Here is a 15,607-nt window from a genome sequence, read left to right as displayed (position 1 = left end):
TGTCCCACACACCTGGCTTTTGCCTTTCAAGCCACCCTAACAAGGGTTCCCAGAGGAGGACCAGGGGCTCTGGAGAGACAGATAGTCCCGAGGCCTGGAGGCTCTTCACTGTGTGGGGGTCGATTTCTAGCAGGTTCCTGTCACTGGGTCTGGAGTGTTTGGGGAGTGCTGTCTTTTGTTTTAATGTTAATGTCACTGTTGGGCTTGGATCCTGGGTTTCTGTGGGAGTTAATGTCCCAGCTGAAGCTACTGGTCCTCCTCTTTAGCAAGTCCTGAAGCTGTGTGTCTGTGGACTGCCATGACCTCTGAGTGGCTCCTCCTCCACCAAGGGGAGAAAGGTAGACTGTGCCCCCTGCCCTGCGGAACAGCAAACTGCTCCTGGCTGTTCAAGCTCCCAGAGATGAGTAAACTCCCTGCTGATCAGTTACCATTTGTCCCCACACGTGGGCCACTTCCCCCCTGGCAGGGTCCCTGCAGGGCTCTGGGTCCAGTGACCTCTGAGCAGATGTACTTGGATGAGGTGCAGACCAAGGTCAGTTGCTTTGCTTTGGTCACTGCTTCTCTGGGAACCTCTAGTCGGCTCCAGGAGTATAGGGTCTGTGTGCTGGTCAGCCACACATGCTCTAGCCCCCTTTGCTAGATGGATGGGCCCCCTACCTCAAGGTCCCCGAGGCAGATGGAGACCTGTCCTGGTGGAACTGTACCCCCACCCTCGGTCTTTCACAGACTAGCACACTGGGGAGGGTCCAGGGGTCCAGCCATGTGACTGGTCACTCTGGAGGGACCAGGTCCAAGCACAGGGCAGGCTCTCCTTAGCCCCATGGTGTGACAGGAATAAAACCATAGGGGAGACTCCTGCTCTTGGTCCCCATATCCTTCCCTATCCTGTGTGGGCAAGTCCCTACCCCTGCCCCCTATTCCAGATCTAGGGCCCCTCAAAAACTCAATGACCCATCTTCCCTTTGTGCATCATATTTATTGACTTTCCCCAACTCCCCATGGTGAACTGCCCGCTGGGCTATGTTGGGCTCTCCTCTTGCCAGGACTGGCAACTGGGCGGGCCACGAGCTCTCCCTGCCTGGAGAGCTGCCCAGGCATGCAGGCCGGCAGGCTAGCAGAGCTGGCTCAGCTTTAACAGCAGGGCCAGGCTGGCATAGAGTGCACATGTGCGGCCCTGGGCCTCTGGCTTCCAGCACACCTGGGGGGTGCCCACCTGTAGCTCTAGGCCGCATGCCTCTAGCAGGATCCAGGTGGGCACCTCTGAGCTCCAGCTGTTCCCCAGGAGCTCAGGTGGCAGGGACAGGGCCCTGTGCTCCTGCCATGGGGTACTCTGCTCCAAAAGGCTCTCCACCTGCCAGGACAGGGTGGGAGATTGTCATTGGAGGCCCCCAGGCATCCAGCCTTTGCCCCCTTACCACCCCTTCCCAGATGTACCCAGCCCACAGCCACAGCTCCTTCCCCCAGGATCTGGGCCCTCTCACCAACTTGAAGGGCTCTGACAGGGCCAAGGCCTCCAGTGCTTCGGCCAGCAGCATGTGCTGGGTTTCACTCAGTGCTGGGGAAAGACCTGGGATAAGAGGGGCTGGAAGGCCCAGCTGAGAAGCCCACATCCCTGCCCCTACTTGCCTCGCCCCCAGAAGCCCCTCACCAGCCAGTGCTCCCAGCAGGTAGGTGATGGGGCCTGCGAGCTCCTCCACTGGCGCTCTGCAGGGGAGCACCAGGCACTCAAGGACCTCTCCCGCCGGGCTGTGCAGAGGCTCCATCCTCCCGCAGCACAGGCCCTGCTCCAGCTGGGGGCACAGGTGGCCAGGTGAGCCTGGCTGGCCTGTGTAGGCCCCACCCACCGCCAAGCCTCCACCCTGAGGGGCTTGCTCACCGACTCCTCCAGGGTTTCCAGGGCCAGCTCATCCCGCAGCACCTGCCCCAGGCCCCTCAGCAGCTGCTCACGCAGCGACTTGGACAAGTTCTCCAGGACCCTGGCCCAGGCCTTCACCTCTGCTTGCAGGCCCTGGAAGTCTTCAGTGGGTGCCAACCTGTCCTCATCAGACCCATCTGTGGGGACAGGGCTGGCATTGTCTTAGTGTCCATAGAGCCCTGGAAGGTGAGACCCCCTCCCCCAGGAGGAAGAAGGGGAGCCCACCAGGTGTCCCAGGGGTGGTCAAGACGGTACTCACCTGACAGGAACTTGAGGCGTTCAATTGAGGACCTTATGGAGAAGCTGGGGCACTGCCACTGTGACTGGCCACCTGCACCACCGGGTCAGAGCAGAGTTTGTCAGCACAGGGTATGGGTCCCTGAGTCAGAGAGCTGAGTCCTGCCCTGGGCCCTCACAGCCCACAGCCCCTCACCACCACCCCAACACTGGTGGCCCAGGGCAGGGGGTGAGGCCTTGCCAGACCTATGTCACCCTTGTATGTGTGCACGTGCACACACTCTGGATATGCCCAGCCCTCAGGAGTATCCTGGCTGCACTGTGCTGTGCAGGAGATGGCCTCAGTGGCCAGGAGCTTGTCCCGTTGCCCAGGGGGGGCTGGGGGTGTCTGCAGACCTCACCTGTCTGTGGCAGCTCAAAGGTCCTCTGCTTCTTGTTTGGGATGAAGAGGATGTCTGGCAGCCAGGTGGGAGGAGAGATGGGGGAGGCAGGTTGGCGGAGGCTCCCGGCCTTCCCTTCACCTATTGGGGCTCCCCTTACAGTTCCCCAAGTGCACTGCAACCTCCCACATGCCAGAACACAGGACCCTCTGCCTGACCCAGGTAGCTGTGCAGCTGGATTCCTGCAGCACCCCCAGCTAGCCTATGGCTCTTCCCAGGCCTCCCTGCATCTTTGCCACAGAGTCTGGGCCCCAGAAGTCACCCCAATCCCAGCTCACCCCAGTCAGAGCCAATAACCAGCTGGGCCACCTGGAATGCGAGGATGCTGCCTGCAGGGATGGTGACCGTCTTCTTCCGACTCAGGTGGCCCTGGCCTTTGCCCTGAGAGGTAGATCTGGGCTCAGAACTGGGCTCTGGGTTGTGGGGCCAGGAATGGGCTGGTGGAGGGATCTTCCTGGCAACAGGCCCTCCTGCCCCTCCCCACCCTGGCACAGCCCATGCCCGCACCTGAAAGGACACAGCTCCGGGCAGTACAAACTGGCCTGAGCCCTCATGCCTGTGGGTCCTGGTGACCTCCACCTCCTTCTGTGTCTGTAGCACCTCAGTCACCACGAACACATCGTCCCCACGACTGCGCAGCTGCTGCAGGATCTTGTGTTCAGGCTGCCGAAGGCGCCTGTGGCAGATGCGGGGGGGGGGGCACACATGAGGCTCAGGGTGTGCACCCACTTCCCTGCCCCCTACTTTCCTCCTCAAACCTCAGCCTTTGTGCCCATCAGCAGGGATAACAGGGGCTGAGGGGACCAGGAGCTCTGTGGATGCCCAGGTACGGGTGGCTGTCATTCCCTCCCTTGGAACTCCTGCCAGTGTTTGTAGATGGGGGTGAGGGTGCAAGGAGGAGGGACGAGGTCTAGCAGGGACAAGTGGACACCTGCTGGCCCTGGAGGTACCCTCCTCCAGCTGCTCACTGGGCTGCCCTCTCCCTCCACTCCACTTTGAGGTGACTCCTCCTCACTGGTGTCCCTCGGGTCTGCTCCACCCCAGCAGCCCAGCCTCCTCTCAGTGGCCTGGGGCTCAGTCTGTCCCAGATTCCCTGGGCACTGCCTGGCTGCCCTGGTCCTCAGGATGCAGGCCCTCATGACCTCTGCAGCCTCTTTCCTCACTGCAGGTCCCAGCCCTGGGACTCCCCTCCCGCTGCACTGACTCTCCACCTAGCACAGACACCCTGTGACACAGGGCTATTTGGGGTCAGCAGAGCCTGCCCCTGGGGGCTCACCTTTCTTGGAGCATGGCCACCCAGGTGTTGGGGTCCACTCGCAGGGTGCACACGTTCATGGAGGCGCTGGAGCTGCCAGACACCGAAGCCCCACCTGAGAACTTCCCTTGTCCTGGGCCCACCAGCTCCATGCTGCCCTGCAGCTGCCCATCCACAGCATCTTGGAAGTGGAAAGGACCGACACACTCTACCGCTGAAACAAGACCAGAGCTGAGGCCCCCCCCGCCTACCAGGCCTGTCCCACCCAGGCATAAGGACCTTTGAAAAGGCACTGCCCTCTGGGAGCAGAGAGCCCAGAAGCCCAGAGCAGGCAGAAGGCTGGCAGTCCCATTCCTTAACCAGCAGGGCTCCGATTCAGTGCCAGGTGGGATACCTGGCTCTGGGTCATTGGGCTCCAGGATGTCTCTGATGGACAGGTTGACACATGTGTAGCGGGGTCTCCAGAACCATGAGCTCGAGGGCTTTCTGCCCAAAAGGCAGTAGGGCTGGAAGTTGGTGGAACTCCGCAGGCTATCCACGGGGATAAGCTCTCCACTGTGGTCTAGTTCCCGGACCACGCTCTTCACCACCCGCTCAAAGGCTGACGCCATGTTCCTAGGAGGGCAGATGGGTAAGACACTGCACCCTCAGGGTTGGAAGGGCAGGAGTAGGGATGGGAAAACAGTTGGCACTTGGATGACTCCAATGATGGGGAACTCTTCTCCCGAAGCAACCCTGCATGGTCAGTCTTGGGATGCTCTGACGGACAGAAAGCACTTGCCCCTGACCATCACCCAACACAGAAAGAAATGCTGTTCTCCCTGACATCCACCAGGCCACCTCTTCAAGAGGCTATAAGCACCTCCGGGATGGGACGTCACTCATAACCCTCAGTGGGACTCAGGCCATTCACATTATCTGTTCTGGGACCAGAGTGCCCAGACAAAGCCCAATAAAGTCCTAGACCATCAGTGATGGGGGACAGGGCAGCTTTGGGCCACCCATCAAGGCCTCTATCACTTTGTCAGCCCAACACGGCTTAGGGACACCACTGAGGGAGGGCAGGGCAAGGGGGGTGTTTTGAGGTGACCCCTAGGCCGTTGCTCTATTTGCTCTAGTCGCTGCTCCCTAGCTGAGGTGTCCAGAGTGTGGGGGAAGAAACAGAAGTCCCACCTCCCGGGTACCTGGCACATGTGCCAGAACATCGGACTCCTCTGTCCGGAGCTTCATGAGCCACTTTTCTAAGGCTGAGGCTTCAGGGGTTAGAGACCAAAGCTAACTTGACCCAGGATGCAGGAGACCTGGGCCCCAGAGAGAGGAGCTGCCAGCCAGTTCCCCTCCAGTAGGAGCTCTCTGAGCCTCAGGGCTGGCTTGAAATCAGAGAGTGGGCAAAGGGGTGCCTGGAGGGCCCACCCTGCAGTCAAGCCCAAACCCAGTCCAGCTGGTGAGGGGGCTGCCTTCCCGGGGCCCCTGGGCTTCCCCAAGTGGGTCTGGGATTGTGGGGAGTCCTGAGAGGGTGCTGAGACCAGGTTGGCCCATAAGGACCAGCACCCCCCCACCCAGGGCGAGTGAGTAGGGTCACCGGGGTGCCGGGGGTGTGGGGCGCAGCTCACCGTGACTGGCACCCAGGCTGCGGCCTGGGCTGGAGTTGTGTGCCTGTGCTCTGGAGCTGCCAAATGAGCGCTCAGCCCGCGGGCTTGCGGACCCAAAAGTGAAACCTGCAGACGCTACGTGGGACCGCCCGGCGCTCCCGGAAATGACCAGAGCCAGGCCTCGCCCCGCCAGCTGAGCCTTCTCCGTGGTTTCTTTCCAAATCTCCGGGGCAGGCGGAGGGGTGAGCAGACATTTCTCCAGAGAAAATGTACAAACGGCCAACAAGCATATGGAAAGGTGCAAATCAAACCACGGGGAGACGCATGTCACACCCACTAGGTGACTGGCCAAGTGCTGGGGAGGGAGCAGGAACGGGCCTCGCTCTGCTGTGCTAGAAACTCAGCAGCAGGACATCCGTCTGGCAGTTCCTCAGTGAGTGAGACAGTTACTGCCTGCCCCATCCAGTCCAATCCTCGCTGTGTGTACTCAAGAGAGATGAAAACCATCACTGCAAAGCCTGAACACAAGCAGGATGCAGCAACAGCCCAGTTCATCCACCAAAGCACTGATGATGAAAGTGGGGCAAACCCACTCTGTGGAGGACAGGACGGAATGGCAGTCAGCCCCCAAAAGGAGCCAGGTTCTGGTACTGGGACAACACCCATGAACCTCAAAACATCACTCTAATTGAAAGAAGCCAACTCAGAAGACCATGTGTCACCAGACTCATGCATATGGGATCTTCACAGCAGGAGAATCCATACAGACAAAGTACACTGCTGGTTGCCAGGGGCTTGAGGGGGGAGTGACAGCTATAGGGACATAGTTTCTTTTGGGGTCATGAAAATGTTCTGATTGTGCTGAAGGTTACACAACCCTGACTGTGCTAAAACCCAAGGAGTTTTACACTTTAAATACGTGAATTATATGGTACTTGAGTTATATCTTACTAAGGCTGTTATTTCGACAATCTGCAGCCAGGCCCATCACAAGCTCCTCTGCACCCTTACTGTCCTGGGTCACTAGCGAATCACGCTTGGTGCAAGGCAGAGGGCCCCACACCCCTCCTTCTGCTCCACAGCTTGCCTCTCAGCCCTTAACCCAGGATACTCTGCAGCCTGCACCAGGGCTGCTGGCCTGACACTCACCCTAAAAGCTCTGCACACTTGTTCACTCAATCAACACGTGTGTATCAGCACCTAACTCAGGTGCTATACCCATGGGGGCTGTCACTGTGAACCAGAAGGTGACTTCCCATGCTGGCATGTAGCAACTGCAGTAACTGGAAAAGCCAATTCAAACAGAAAGGAAACATTGTCTTGTACAAGCAGAAGTCCCCAACTGCTGCATACCCTGGGCAAGACTCAGCCAGGTGCAGCTCTCCAGGGAAGGGGGGGGGGGCAGGCAGGTGGCTGGCCTGCTTCAGTGCCTGCCTGTGGTCTCTCCTCATGCCGGGGGCTTAGGGTGGAGGCCTGTGACCTCTGCTGGCTGAGGGCCTGTGGGGCAGCTTGGTGAGGGGCTCCCAGCTCTGGTCCAGACCCTGGAGCCACTTGCTGGTGTGAGAGGACATCTTTGCTGGTGGTGGCAGGAGGTTCCAAGAGCCTGAGTAGGGCTGAGTGTGTATGTGTTTGTGTCCACATATGTGCATATGTGTGTATGCACATGTATGTGTATTCATAGGTATGTTTTATGTAGTGTGCTTGTGCATGCAGCTGTGTGTGTGGGGGACTATTTGTACATGTTGTATGTGGATGTGTGTTGGGGCCACTGATGCTGCATGCTGGTCCCACCAGAACATCCCCCTCCTCCAGCTAGGCCTGCTTCTCCCTGTTCCCCAGGCAAAGCTCTGTGTGGCCTCCAGTCCTGCTGCTCCTTATCACTACTTCCCCAGTGGGCTGGCTCCAGGCCAAGGTCAGGAGGTGGCAGCCTCCTCAGTGGGGTGACCTTGCTGTGGGTTTCCAGCAGGGGTGCGACTAGCCTCATTGATTTTTCTGGGAGGCCTTGGCTGCTGCATGGGAGAATTGGGTGGAAGTGGTGGCACAGCCCTGGGGCTTGGTCTGAGGCAGAGGTGCCAAGCAGGTGCCATCTGTGCCCACCTGCCTTGAGGCTGTGACCCGGGCTGGGTAGGGCAGGACCCGGTCTGGCTGGTGCTATTTCTTTTCACATCTTCAGTTCTTTAGCAATAACCAAAACAAGAAGCACTGTGTTGGTGAGTGGTGGTGTTGCCTCAGCTCCTGACTCACAAAGGAGAACAGAGGTCAGCCTGAGAGGGCAGGAAGTGTGCCTAGTGGGGAGAAAAGAAAGAAGGAAGTGGGTGGGGCTGGCCCTGCACCCCATCTCCATCCTTCCTTGGCACTCATGAAGGGGAGACAGCCAGAAACTCCAGGGTGACATCACCTCCTCCCCACGGCCACCCTATAAGGAGGTGGATGAGGTTGCCCTGGGCAAGGTCTAGGCAGGTCCTGGGGTGGAGGTAGAGCTGGGGAGGGACCATGTCCCCAGTGACCGGGGACTGGGAGGCTGGAAGTGGGCTTCCGTCGGGGGAGGGGCGGGTCAGCAGTGCCCGGTGGGCTCTGAGGAAGAGGAAGTGCAGTGCCTCTGGGTTTCTGTCTCCACCCACCCGAGTGGGGGGCTGGCTTGGTCATTAAGATCCCAGAGATAACCCGGAGAGTGCACTGGAGGGAGCGGCTGCGTAATACTGCGGAGATGGGACAGTGGGCTTAGGGAAGGGAGTCAGGCGGCTGAGCGGAGCCTGGAATGGACAGCGGGGCCAGGATGGCTTGAGACCTGGTGGCGGGCAGCCGGCTCCAGAAACCCACGTACGCGTCATAGGAGCGCTCGGCAGGCCGGGTCCTAGACCTGGACTCGGAGGCCAGCGAGGCCGGGCTGCCGGGGCCGCGGGGGCGGTGCGGGCTCAGCCGAGCGCGGCGCAGCCTGCGGAGGGCCAGCGGGAGCAGCTCGCGGCCTCCCCACCCCGCGCCGGCCTCCCGGCGTCACCCGGGGGTCCGCGGGCCCGAGAGTCCACGCCCGGGGCAGTCCCTCCCCCGTAACCCTTCCGGTGCCCCGCCTTCGCCCTTTCCCGCCCCTCCCGCGCCCACGTCTCCCCCGGGGTCCCCGGCCACCTGAAACCCGTGCCCGGCCAACAGCTCCGCCGCGTCCCCGGGGCTGGAGCTGCTCCCGGGGGTCTCCGCCGGCTGGGGCGGGGCGCGGAGCCCAGCCCACCCGCGGGCCTCTGCGGGGGGAGCAGCCCCTGGGTCCGGCGCGGGCGCGGTGCGCCTCGCGGCTCGGCCCGACTGCCCGAAGCCCCGCTGCTGCAGTCCAGGCACGGGGGACACTGCCCAAGATTTGCCCAGGGGCAGGGCATGTGGAGGACTGTCGTGGTGAAATTCACACCACCCGTCGGTCCTGGTCCCTGGGAGCCTCGAGGAAATGCCGCGATGAAGGGAACAGCAGGTTAACAACATTCCTCCTGGAGGACCTGTTCTCTCAGGGTCTGGGGGTTACACTTGGCAGTGAGGGTCGATGCGGGGTGCGATGCTGGGGTGAAGGACCTAAGGGGGCCTCGAGGGCAGTTCTCTCCCAGTCACTTCCCGCTCCCCTCCGTGTGGGATGGATGCGAAGGGGGCAAGCATGAGGAGTGGTCCCAGCGTGCCAACCCGCGTGTTCCCACCTGAGAGCCTGGAGGGAGGAACTCCCGGGGGTGCAGGCTGGGTCACTGAAGGAGGAGGTACAGAGACGGGGGCAGGCGTAGGCTAGGGAAGGAACCGCGCCGCGGCTGGAGTGGGGTCCGGGTCTTGGTCTCTCGCCCAGTCCCGCTGGGAACGAGAGCCCGTGGCGGAGAAACCGGCCGGAGCCCCCGCGGCCGCCTCCTCCCGGCGCGCAGAGAGGCCTCCTCCGCCGCCGGGTGGGGCCTTCTCCCGGCCCCCGCCCGGTGCGCGCGCGCGGCCCCGTGGGCGTCGCCAGGGCGACGGTGCGTCCCACGTGACCCCAGAGCGCTCGGCCGGGCCGCGGCGCGCAGTCTCCGAGCCCGCCGTGCTCCGTCCCGCCCCCCCGCTCGCGGGGAAACGGTCGCGCGCCGATGACGTCGCGGGGCGGGGCCGGCCGGGGCGTCGCGGACTCCGGAGATGGAGGAAAAGGAGCTGTTACGGCAGCAGATCCGCCTCCTGCAGGGTGAGTCGGGCCGGGCTGTGGTCGCCGCCCCTTTCTGTCCCCTCACCTCACGGGGGTCGCTCTCCGCCCGCGGTCTCCCCAGCCAGGTCGGGTGCCAAAGTAGGTCGGGCCAGGCAGGAGGTGGGGACCCGGAGGGGCTTCCGGGCCTAACGCGGCCCTTCCGGCGCTGCGGCAGGTGGTGGCGGGCGGTCGCTTAGTAACCGGCCCGGCGGCCCCCGGCCCCGCCCTCCGGCGGCAGGCTGCGGGGCGCAGGGCTGGTGCGGGTGGCGAAGCTCGCTGCGGTTAGGGCGCTGTGTTTCTACCCCGACGCCCGGTTTGGACGCTCCATCCCTCCGTACAGCCACACTCCCCTTCATTTTCCAGACCCAGACTCCCCAGGCCTCAGTTTCCAAACTTTTCCATTTTTAGACCCGTCTCTATACTTAAAAAAATAAAATCCCCTTTAAAGCTATTCCCACAAAGCGAAGACTTAAGGACTTGGGAAGTGTGTATGGGAGAGAGTCTCCGTATGCTGGCCCCTCCTTTGAGCCACTTCTTGGGCTTCCATCATACCTGCCCTGAGGTGTCACTAGGTCTGGACACGGCTGGGCTTGCTTTGGGTCTGGGGGCAGGACCTGTGTTGGGAGAGTGTCGTAAAGGGAGGGAGGGGCTGGCCTCTAATCGTTAGTTGAGCTGTCGTGTCCTGGAGCCCTGGGTTGTTTCAGCCAAGGCCTGTGCCCTTCCTGCACCAGGACAGCTATCCAGGGGCTTCCTTGGAAAGGCCCTGTGGTGGTTGTGTCAGTCCAGTGCCCTGGGGCTCAGGCTGATCAGGCCTCTCATCTGAGGGGAGGACTGTGAGATATTCTTGTCAAGTGTTGAGTGCCCAGGGCTGTCAGTCATCTTACACTCATTGTCCTGTGTAACAGGCAGGGAGGAAGATCTTGCCTCCTTTGCATTGGTGACCAAGCCAGAGGTGCCTCTGTGGCTGGCTGGCTGGCCCCCTCTTACCGAGACATTTGCAATGTGGGGCCTTGCTGGTTTCTTCATATCGAGTGACACTGCTCCTCAAAGGATTGTAGACCCAGAATAATATTCCTAGCAAATAGGGAATATTATGCCACAAGGGTACATTTTCAGGATAGGCAACCAGAAATAGGACTAAAGTAGAACTGATGGGAAAAAGCTCATGGAAAAGACAGGCCTAAGAGATCTAGGTGAAATTGTCAGTGATGCTCAGACGCAGAGGGGCTCAGGAGAGAGATGGAGTCTGGGAGGTGTCTTGTCAACTGATGCTTCTCCAGGGAACTATTGCTGATTTTACTCTGATCCTCTGGTTAAGCCTATGATTCTGTCTTCTAGGTTTGATTGATGACTACAAAAACCTCCATGGCAATGCCCCTGCCCCAGGTACCTCAGCCACTGCCCGGTGGCAGCCACCAGCCTACAACAGCAGCAGGGCTTTCGGTGCTCGCTACCCTCGTCCAAGCCGGAGGGGCTTCTCCTCTAGCCATGGGCCTGCATGGCGCAAGAAGTACTCCCTTGTGAATCGGCCCCTGGGATCCTTGGACCTGCCCGGTGACTGTGCTGCGCAGCTGACCCTTGGGGCTGGAGGCAGCCCTGATCCCAACCCCCAGCAGTATGTCCTGGAGAGGCAGGTCCAGCTCAGTTCAGATCAGAGCATGGTCATCAAGATCAAACCACCATCAAAACCCAGCTTGGCTAGTACTGCAGGGGGGTCTCGGGGCTCCTTGAAAGAATATGAAGACCTGCCTTGGAGCAACCACAGGCCTCAGGAAGGTGAGGGCGAGCCCCCTGGTGGGCAGTGGCAGCCCTCTAAGCCTGGAAGAGCCAAGGGGATATGCAGCACAGAGGACCCCCAACTGGTTTGCCAGAAGGAGGCTGGCAAGCCCCGGGTGGTGAAGTCTGTGAGCAGCTTGAGTGACAGTCCCTCAGAGTCCCGGCGGACGGTCAGTGAGAGTGCAATTTCTGTCAAGACACGCTTCCTGTCTTCCACCCTGCCCCAGCGCAGTGGCACGGCTCTGGCTGGGAAGGTGGGCTCTTACCCTGTGACCAGCTGTGCTGCACAGCCCCTCGGGGATGGAAGAGCAGATTCTGTCCGCCCAGATCAGCCAGCTCCCTCTGGCTCCGTGGCAGGCCCAGCTAGATCAGTTTCCAGACCTAGAATGGCCCAGGAGACCTCACTGCTTATGTCCTGTCGAACCAACAAGTTCCAGAAAAACAACTACAAATGGGTGGCTGCTTCGACGAAGAGTCCTCGGGCCTCTCGGAGGGCTCTCAGTCCCAGAGCAGCTGCCGAGAATGTGTGTACAGCAGAGCGAGTGGAGAAGCAGCAGCCCAGAGCCAACCCAGACGCCAAGCTCAAGAAGTCGGCCATGTCCTCCACACTTGGGGCCACCTCCAGCAAGTACAAATGGAAGGCCTCCAGCCCCTCGGCCTCCTCCTCTTCCTCCTTCCGTTGGCAATCAGAGGCTTGCAGCAAGGACCGTGTCTCCCAGCTTTCTCCAGTCCCATCTAGGTCCCCCCCTGGGGACAAACCAGCAGTAGGACCCAGTGGCTTGAAGCCCCTCTTCAGTGAGACCCCAGGGCTCTCGGCTTATAAAGTGAAAAGCCGCACCAAGATCATTAAGAGGCGGGGGAATGCTAAGTATGTGTCTCAGCTACCACCCCAGGGTCCTGTGTGGGCAGGCAGAGTGGGGCTGGGCCTGCACCCTCCCTCCTTGGTATGCAGAGCCAGTGGGAGGGCCCTCCTGCAGGGGTGTGGGAGGAGGAAGTGAAGTACCACCTGGTTGAGGAACTTTGTTAGTAAGGATGAGACGTGCAGGAGGAGCTGCCTCTCCACCAGGGAGGAAGGCTGCTCCATGGTGGCTTTGTGACTACAAGTTCCCCCCCACCCCAGCTTCCACCCTTGTGGATTGTGAGGTGGCTCAAACATGGCACCTTGGCCTGGTGCATGGTCTGGGGTCAGGGACTTATTTGAGGTAGCTACTGCTGGCAAGGTCAGAGGGCCTATCTCTGCCATCAGACATGGCAGCATGCCCCATCCTCACTGTGAGTGCTCCTCTGTAGGTCCTTCCTGCTGCCTGACCTTGGTCTTTGACCCTGCTGTCCATGTCTGGATGACCCCATCTTTTTCTGGATGGTGGCTTCCATTTCAGGATGGACAGACAGGGAGCTGTGTGAGTAGCCCCTTCTGCGGAGAAGGCTGGGGATGCTTATGGCAGCTTTTCCTCTGGACATCCCGTCTCCTTTTTTCCCACCCCAGCTCCACTGGGGGCTTATTGGGCCTGGGGAGATAGAGGAGACAGACCAGGTAGGGGTTAAGGGCTGGGCCACTCTCTGCTCTCCATCTGCCCTGGCTCAGGGATCCTTGGATTGTCCCCAACATGGCTAGGAGCCGGCAGACCTGCTGCTGCTGATTAGGTGGGAATGCCAAGCAATCAGGACCGGAACCCATGGGGCTCAGTCGGCAGCCTCCTGGGGCTGATTTCATGGTGATTCCATGGTGCTGGGATCTGAGTGGGCCAGGGAGGATGGGGGAGCCATCCACGGGCCTGTTGAGCTGCCAGCTCTTTGTCTCCACAGCCTTCCTGGGGAAAAGAAGAGCAGCCCCCCACCAGCTGCCGCTGCTAAGAGCCAGTTCAGCTTGCGGAGGAGGCAGGCCCTCCGGGGGAGGAGCGGCCCTGTTCAGAAGAAGACCCCCACCAGGGGCCTGCAGGTCACCAGACACCGGCTGTGCTGCCTGCCCCCTGGTCAGGCTCACCTCCCCACCAAGGAAGGTATGAGGATAGGAGGGGGCTTTCGGGTGGATGGACTCTGGGAAGCCCTGAGTTGGCTCAGCGTTGGTCCAGCTGCATTCCTGTTGGTGAAAGGAGTGAGAAAATAGATGAGAGGGTGGCCACCATGCAGTCCTGAAGGAGGAGGCCCAGGGCTCCCCTAGGCCTCCTATCTGTCTTCTGGCCTGAGGGTCAGCTTTGCCCTCTTTGTGAGTCATTGGTGTTTAGTAAACAGTGTGGGGGTGCGTCTGTGGGGTGATGGCAGCACATTGAGGGAACTGCTGCCAGGCTGGCATACGCTGGGGATAGTGGTGGGGGTCTGGGACTGTGGGGAGTGGGCAGGGGAGGCAGGCGATCACTGTGATGGTGTCCTGGAAAGCCAGGACACACCTGGGTGCACCTAGTCCTGTGGTATCCCCTTTTCCTCCCCTTTGAGCAGCTGTGGGATTGTGATGGTGGCTTCCCAGGCTAACGCCTGTGAAATATGGAGGTAACAGGGTTTGGGTCTGAGCAGACTTGGCCCAGGGCAGTTGATTTGCGACTTACATTCTCAAGACTGTGCTGTGCCCTGCGGCTCTTCTCCAGCTGAGGGCTTGGAGAAGGCTGGGGGAGGAACTGACTCTGGCAGAGTTGAGCACCTGTGTGGGAGCTGACCACTAGAAGGTGGGTGTGAGGCCACAGGAGGACGTGAGGAGGTTAGGCTGCAGGGCACTGGCTGCCCACCTGCCCTTCTTTGACTGCCACGCCTGTGTACCCTGGTAAGTGTGGACTTCATCCCAGGGTGACAGCAAAGGGAACCCCATGGTGGTCACTAGTGGTGGAAGTCCAGTCCTGTCTCCGCTTCAGCCCTGCCATGCGGCCTGATGGCCAACAGAGGGCGCACTTGCCTCTCTTATCCTTCAGCCCCCCTTTTTCTGGTAACTGATTGCCCAATTTCCTCCTTATGTGAAAGAGCAGATATCAAGTAATTTGCAGCAATAACCTGCTGATGCTGGGCCAGTATCAAAACTCCCCTGTTCGTTTCAAGTGGCAGATAAAACACTAATACATAATTATCCTTGCAAATTGGATTGTTTTAAATAACCAAAAGGCTGCAGCCAGGAGAAGGCGATCCCATCTCCCTTGAGTTACTATTGCAGTGTAATTGCCACGTTCAATCAATTTCCCTGGCATTAGAAATTCCATCACAATCAACATTAAGCTTTATTCATTGTGATGGCTAAGAGCTGGGCCATTTCTCCTCTTTTTCTTAACTGGCAAAATTAATCAGGAAAAAGATTTTAAACATTTACCCGTGCGAAAGAGGTCAGCTCTGCCACTATATTGCTCAGCAGATAAGGGGCTAATAAAAAGAAAATTGAATTACTAATGATCACCAGGAACAGAGTATATAAAACCTGGCAATCGCCAGTTCAGAGAAAGGGGGAATCAATTTTCCTGGGACAAGGTGCGCTCATTTTTTATTTTGGCTCATATTATCAGCAATTTAATTTGAGAGCGCATAAACAGGAGGAAACAGTTAGGGAATAATGAGCCCGGAGGTGTAGCATGCTGCGGGATGTGTGCTGTACACAATTTATTTGGCACAACAGATAATCGCTTTAATTGAATTCAAAACTGGCTTGTTCAGCAGGCATGCGGCCTCAGGCACCCTGGGGACTGAGTTGTGAAGGTTCTAGCCTGACTCCTTGGCTTTCCCTCTTCTGTCTGTCCCCTTGCTCCCCTCCCTGCTCCCCTGCCCCCTGCCCTCTGAAAGGCCTAGTTCTTTGGGCTCAGAGTCACTTTGTCAGGGAGGTGGAGTGGAGGCCCTGGGGTCAACATGTGCTACAGGAGCTGAGGGCCTCGGGCTCTCCACTCTGCAGTTAGAGTGCCTCTTGCCTTCCTCTTTTCCCTTTTCTCCTGGGGACAGTCCATTGGCAACTGGGGGATCAAGAGAGGATACCTGAGAAGGGGCCCAGGGGAGAGAATTTGCTGATGGCCAGGCTCCCACATTGTGGCTGCACAGAGACTCCATGTGATCTGTCTCAGGGTGGCCAGCTGATGGAGGAGGCAGGAGAGGAGAAAACCTTTTATAGATCTCAAAAGTGGTTTCCAATTTTACCACCCGTGTAATTGTGGCAATTAGTAATCACAGCGACGGGTGCTCACAGTACTCGTGGCCCAGGCAGACTTTCTCAGCACACGGCCCAGGGGTTCAGGACCAGCTCCATGGCATATCCTTCTC

General features: G+C 59.5%; 2 protein-coding genes across 2 annotated transcripts in view; one reads left to right on the top strand and one right to left on the bottom strand.

Annotated features, from left to right (window-relative positions):
• Nucleotides 1–1,044: 1,044 nt before the first annotated feature.
• On the bottom strand, nucleotides 1,045–7,580 carry GSDMD (gasdermin D). The gene is made up of 11 exons (XM_016220183.2): nucleotides 7,537–7,580; nucleotides 4,242–4,462; nucleotides 3,869–4,061; nucleotides 3,100–3,268; nucleotides 2,871–2,973; nucleotides 2,554–2,607; nucleotides 2,175–2,246; nucleotides 1,877–2,052; nucleotides 1,649–1,790; nucleotides 1,482–1,555; nucleotides 1,045–1,351 (listed from the first exon to the last, which is right to left on the bottom strand). Exons 2-11 carry the CDS (start codon nucleotides 4,456–4,458, stop codon nucleotides 1,112–1,114), a joined length of 1,440 nt encoding a protein of 479 aa, XP_016075669.2. The 5' UTR covers nucleotides 4,459–4,462; nucleotides 7,537–7,580; the 3' UTR covers nucleotides 1,045–1,111.
• Nucleotides 7,581–9,552: 1,972 nt separating this feature from the next.
• ZC3H3 (zinc finger CCCH-type containing 3) overlaps nucleotides 9,553–15,607 on the top strand; it is a 67,813-nt gene continuing 61,758 nt past the window's right edge. The window contains 3 exon segments of the mRNA XM_087825530.1: nucleotides 9,553–9,610; nucleotides 10,949–12,254; nucleotides 13,193–13,386. Of these exon segments, the coding sequence (XP_087681656.1) occupies nucleotides 9,565–9,610; nucleotides 10,949–12,254; nucleotides 13,193–13,386 (1,546 nt within the window). The 5' untranslated portion in view covers nucleotides 9,553–9,564.

The sequence above is a fragment of the Miniopterus natalensis genome, chromosome 16, assembly GCF_054644295.1.
Source record: "Miniopterus natalensis isolate mMinNat1 chromosome 16, mMinNat1.hap1, whole genome shotgun sequence".
Lineage (NCBI taxonomy): Eukaryota > Metazoa > Chordata > Mammalia > Chiroptera > Miniopteridae > Miniopterus > Miniopterus natalensis.
This window is presented reverse-complemented; position numbering and strand designations above follow the sequence as displayed.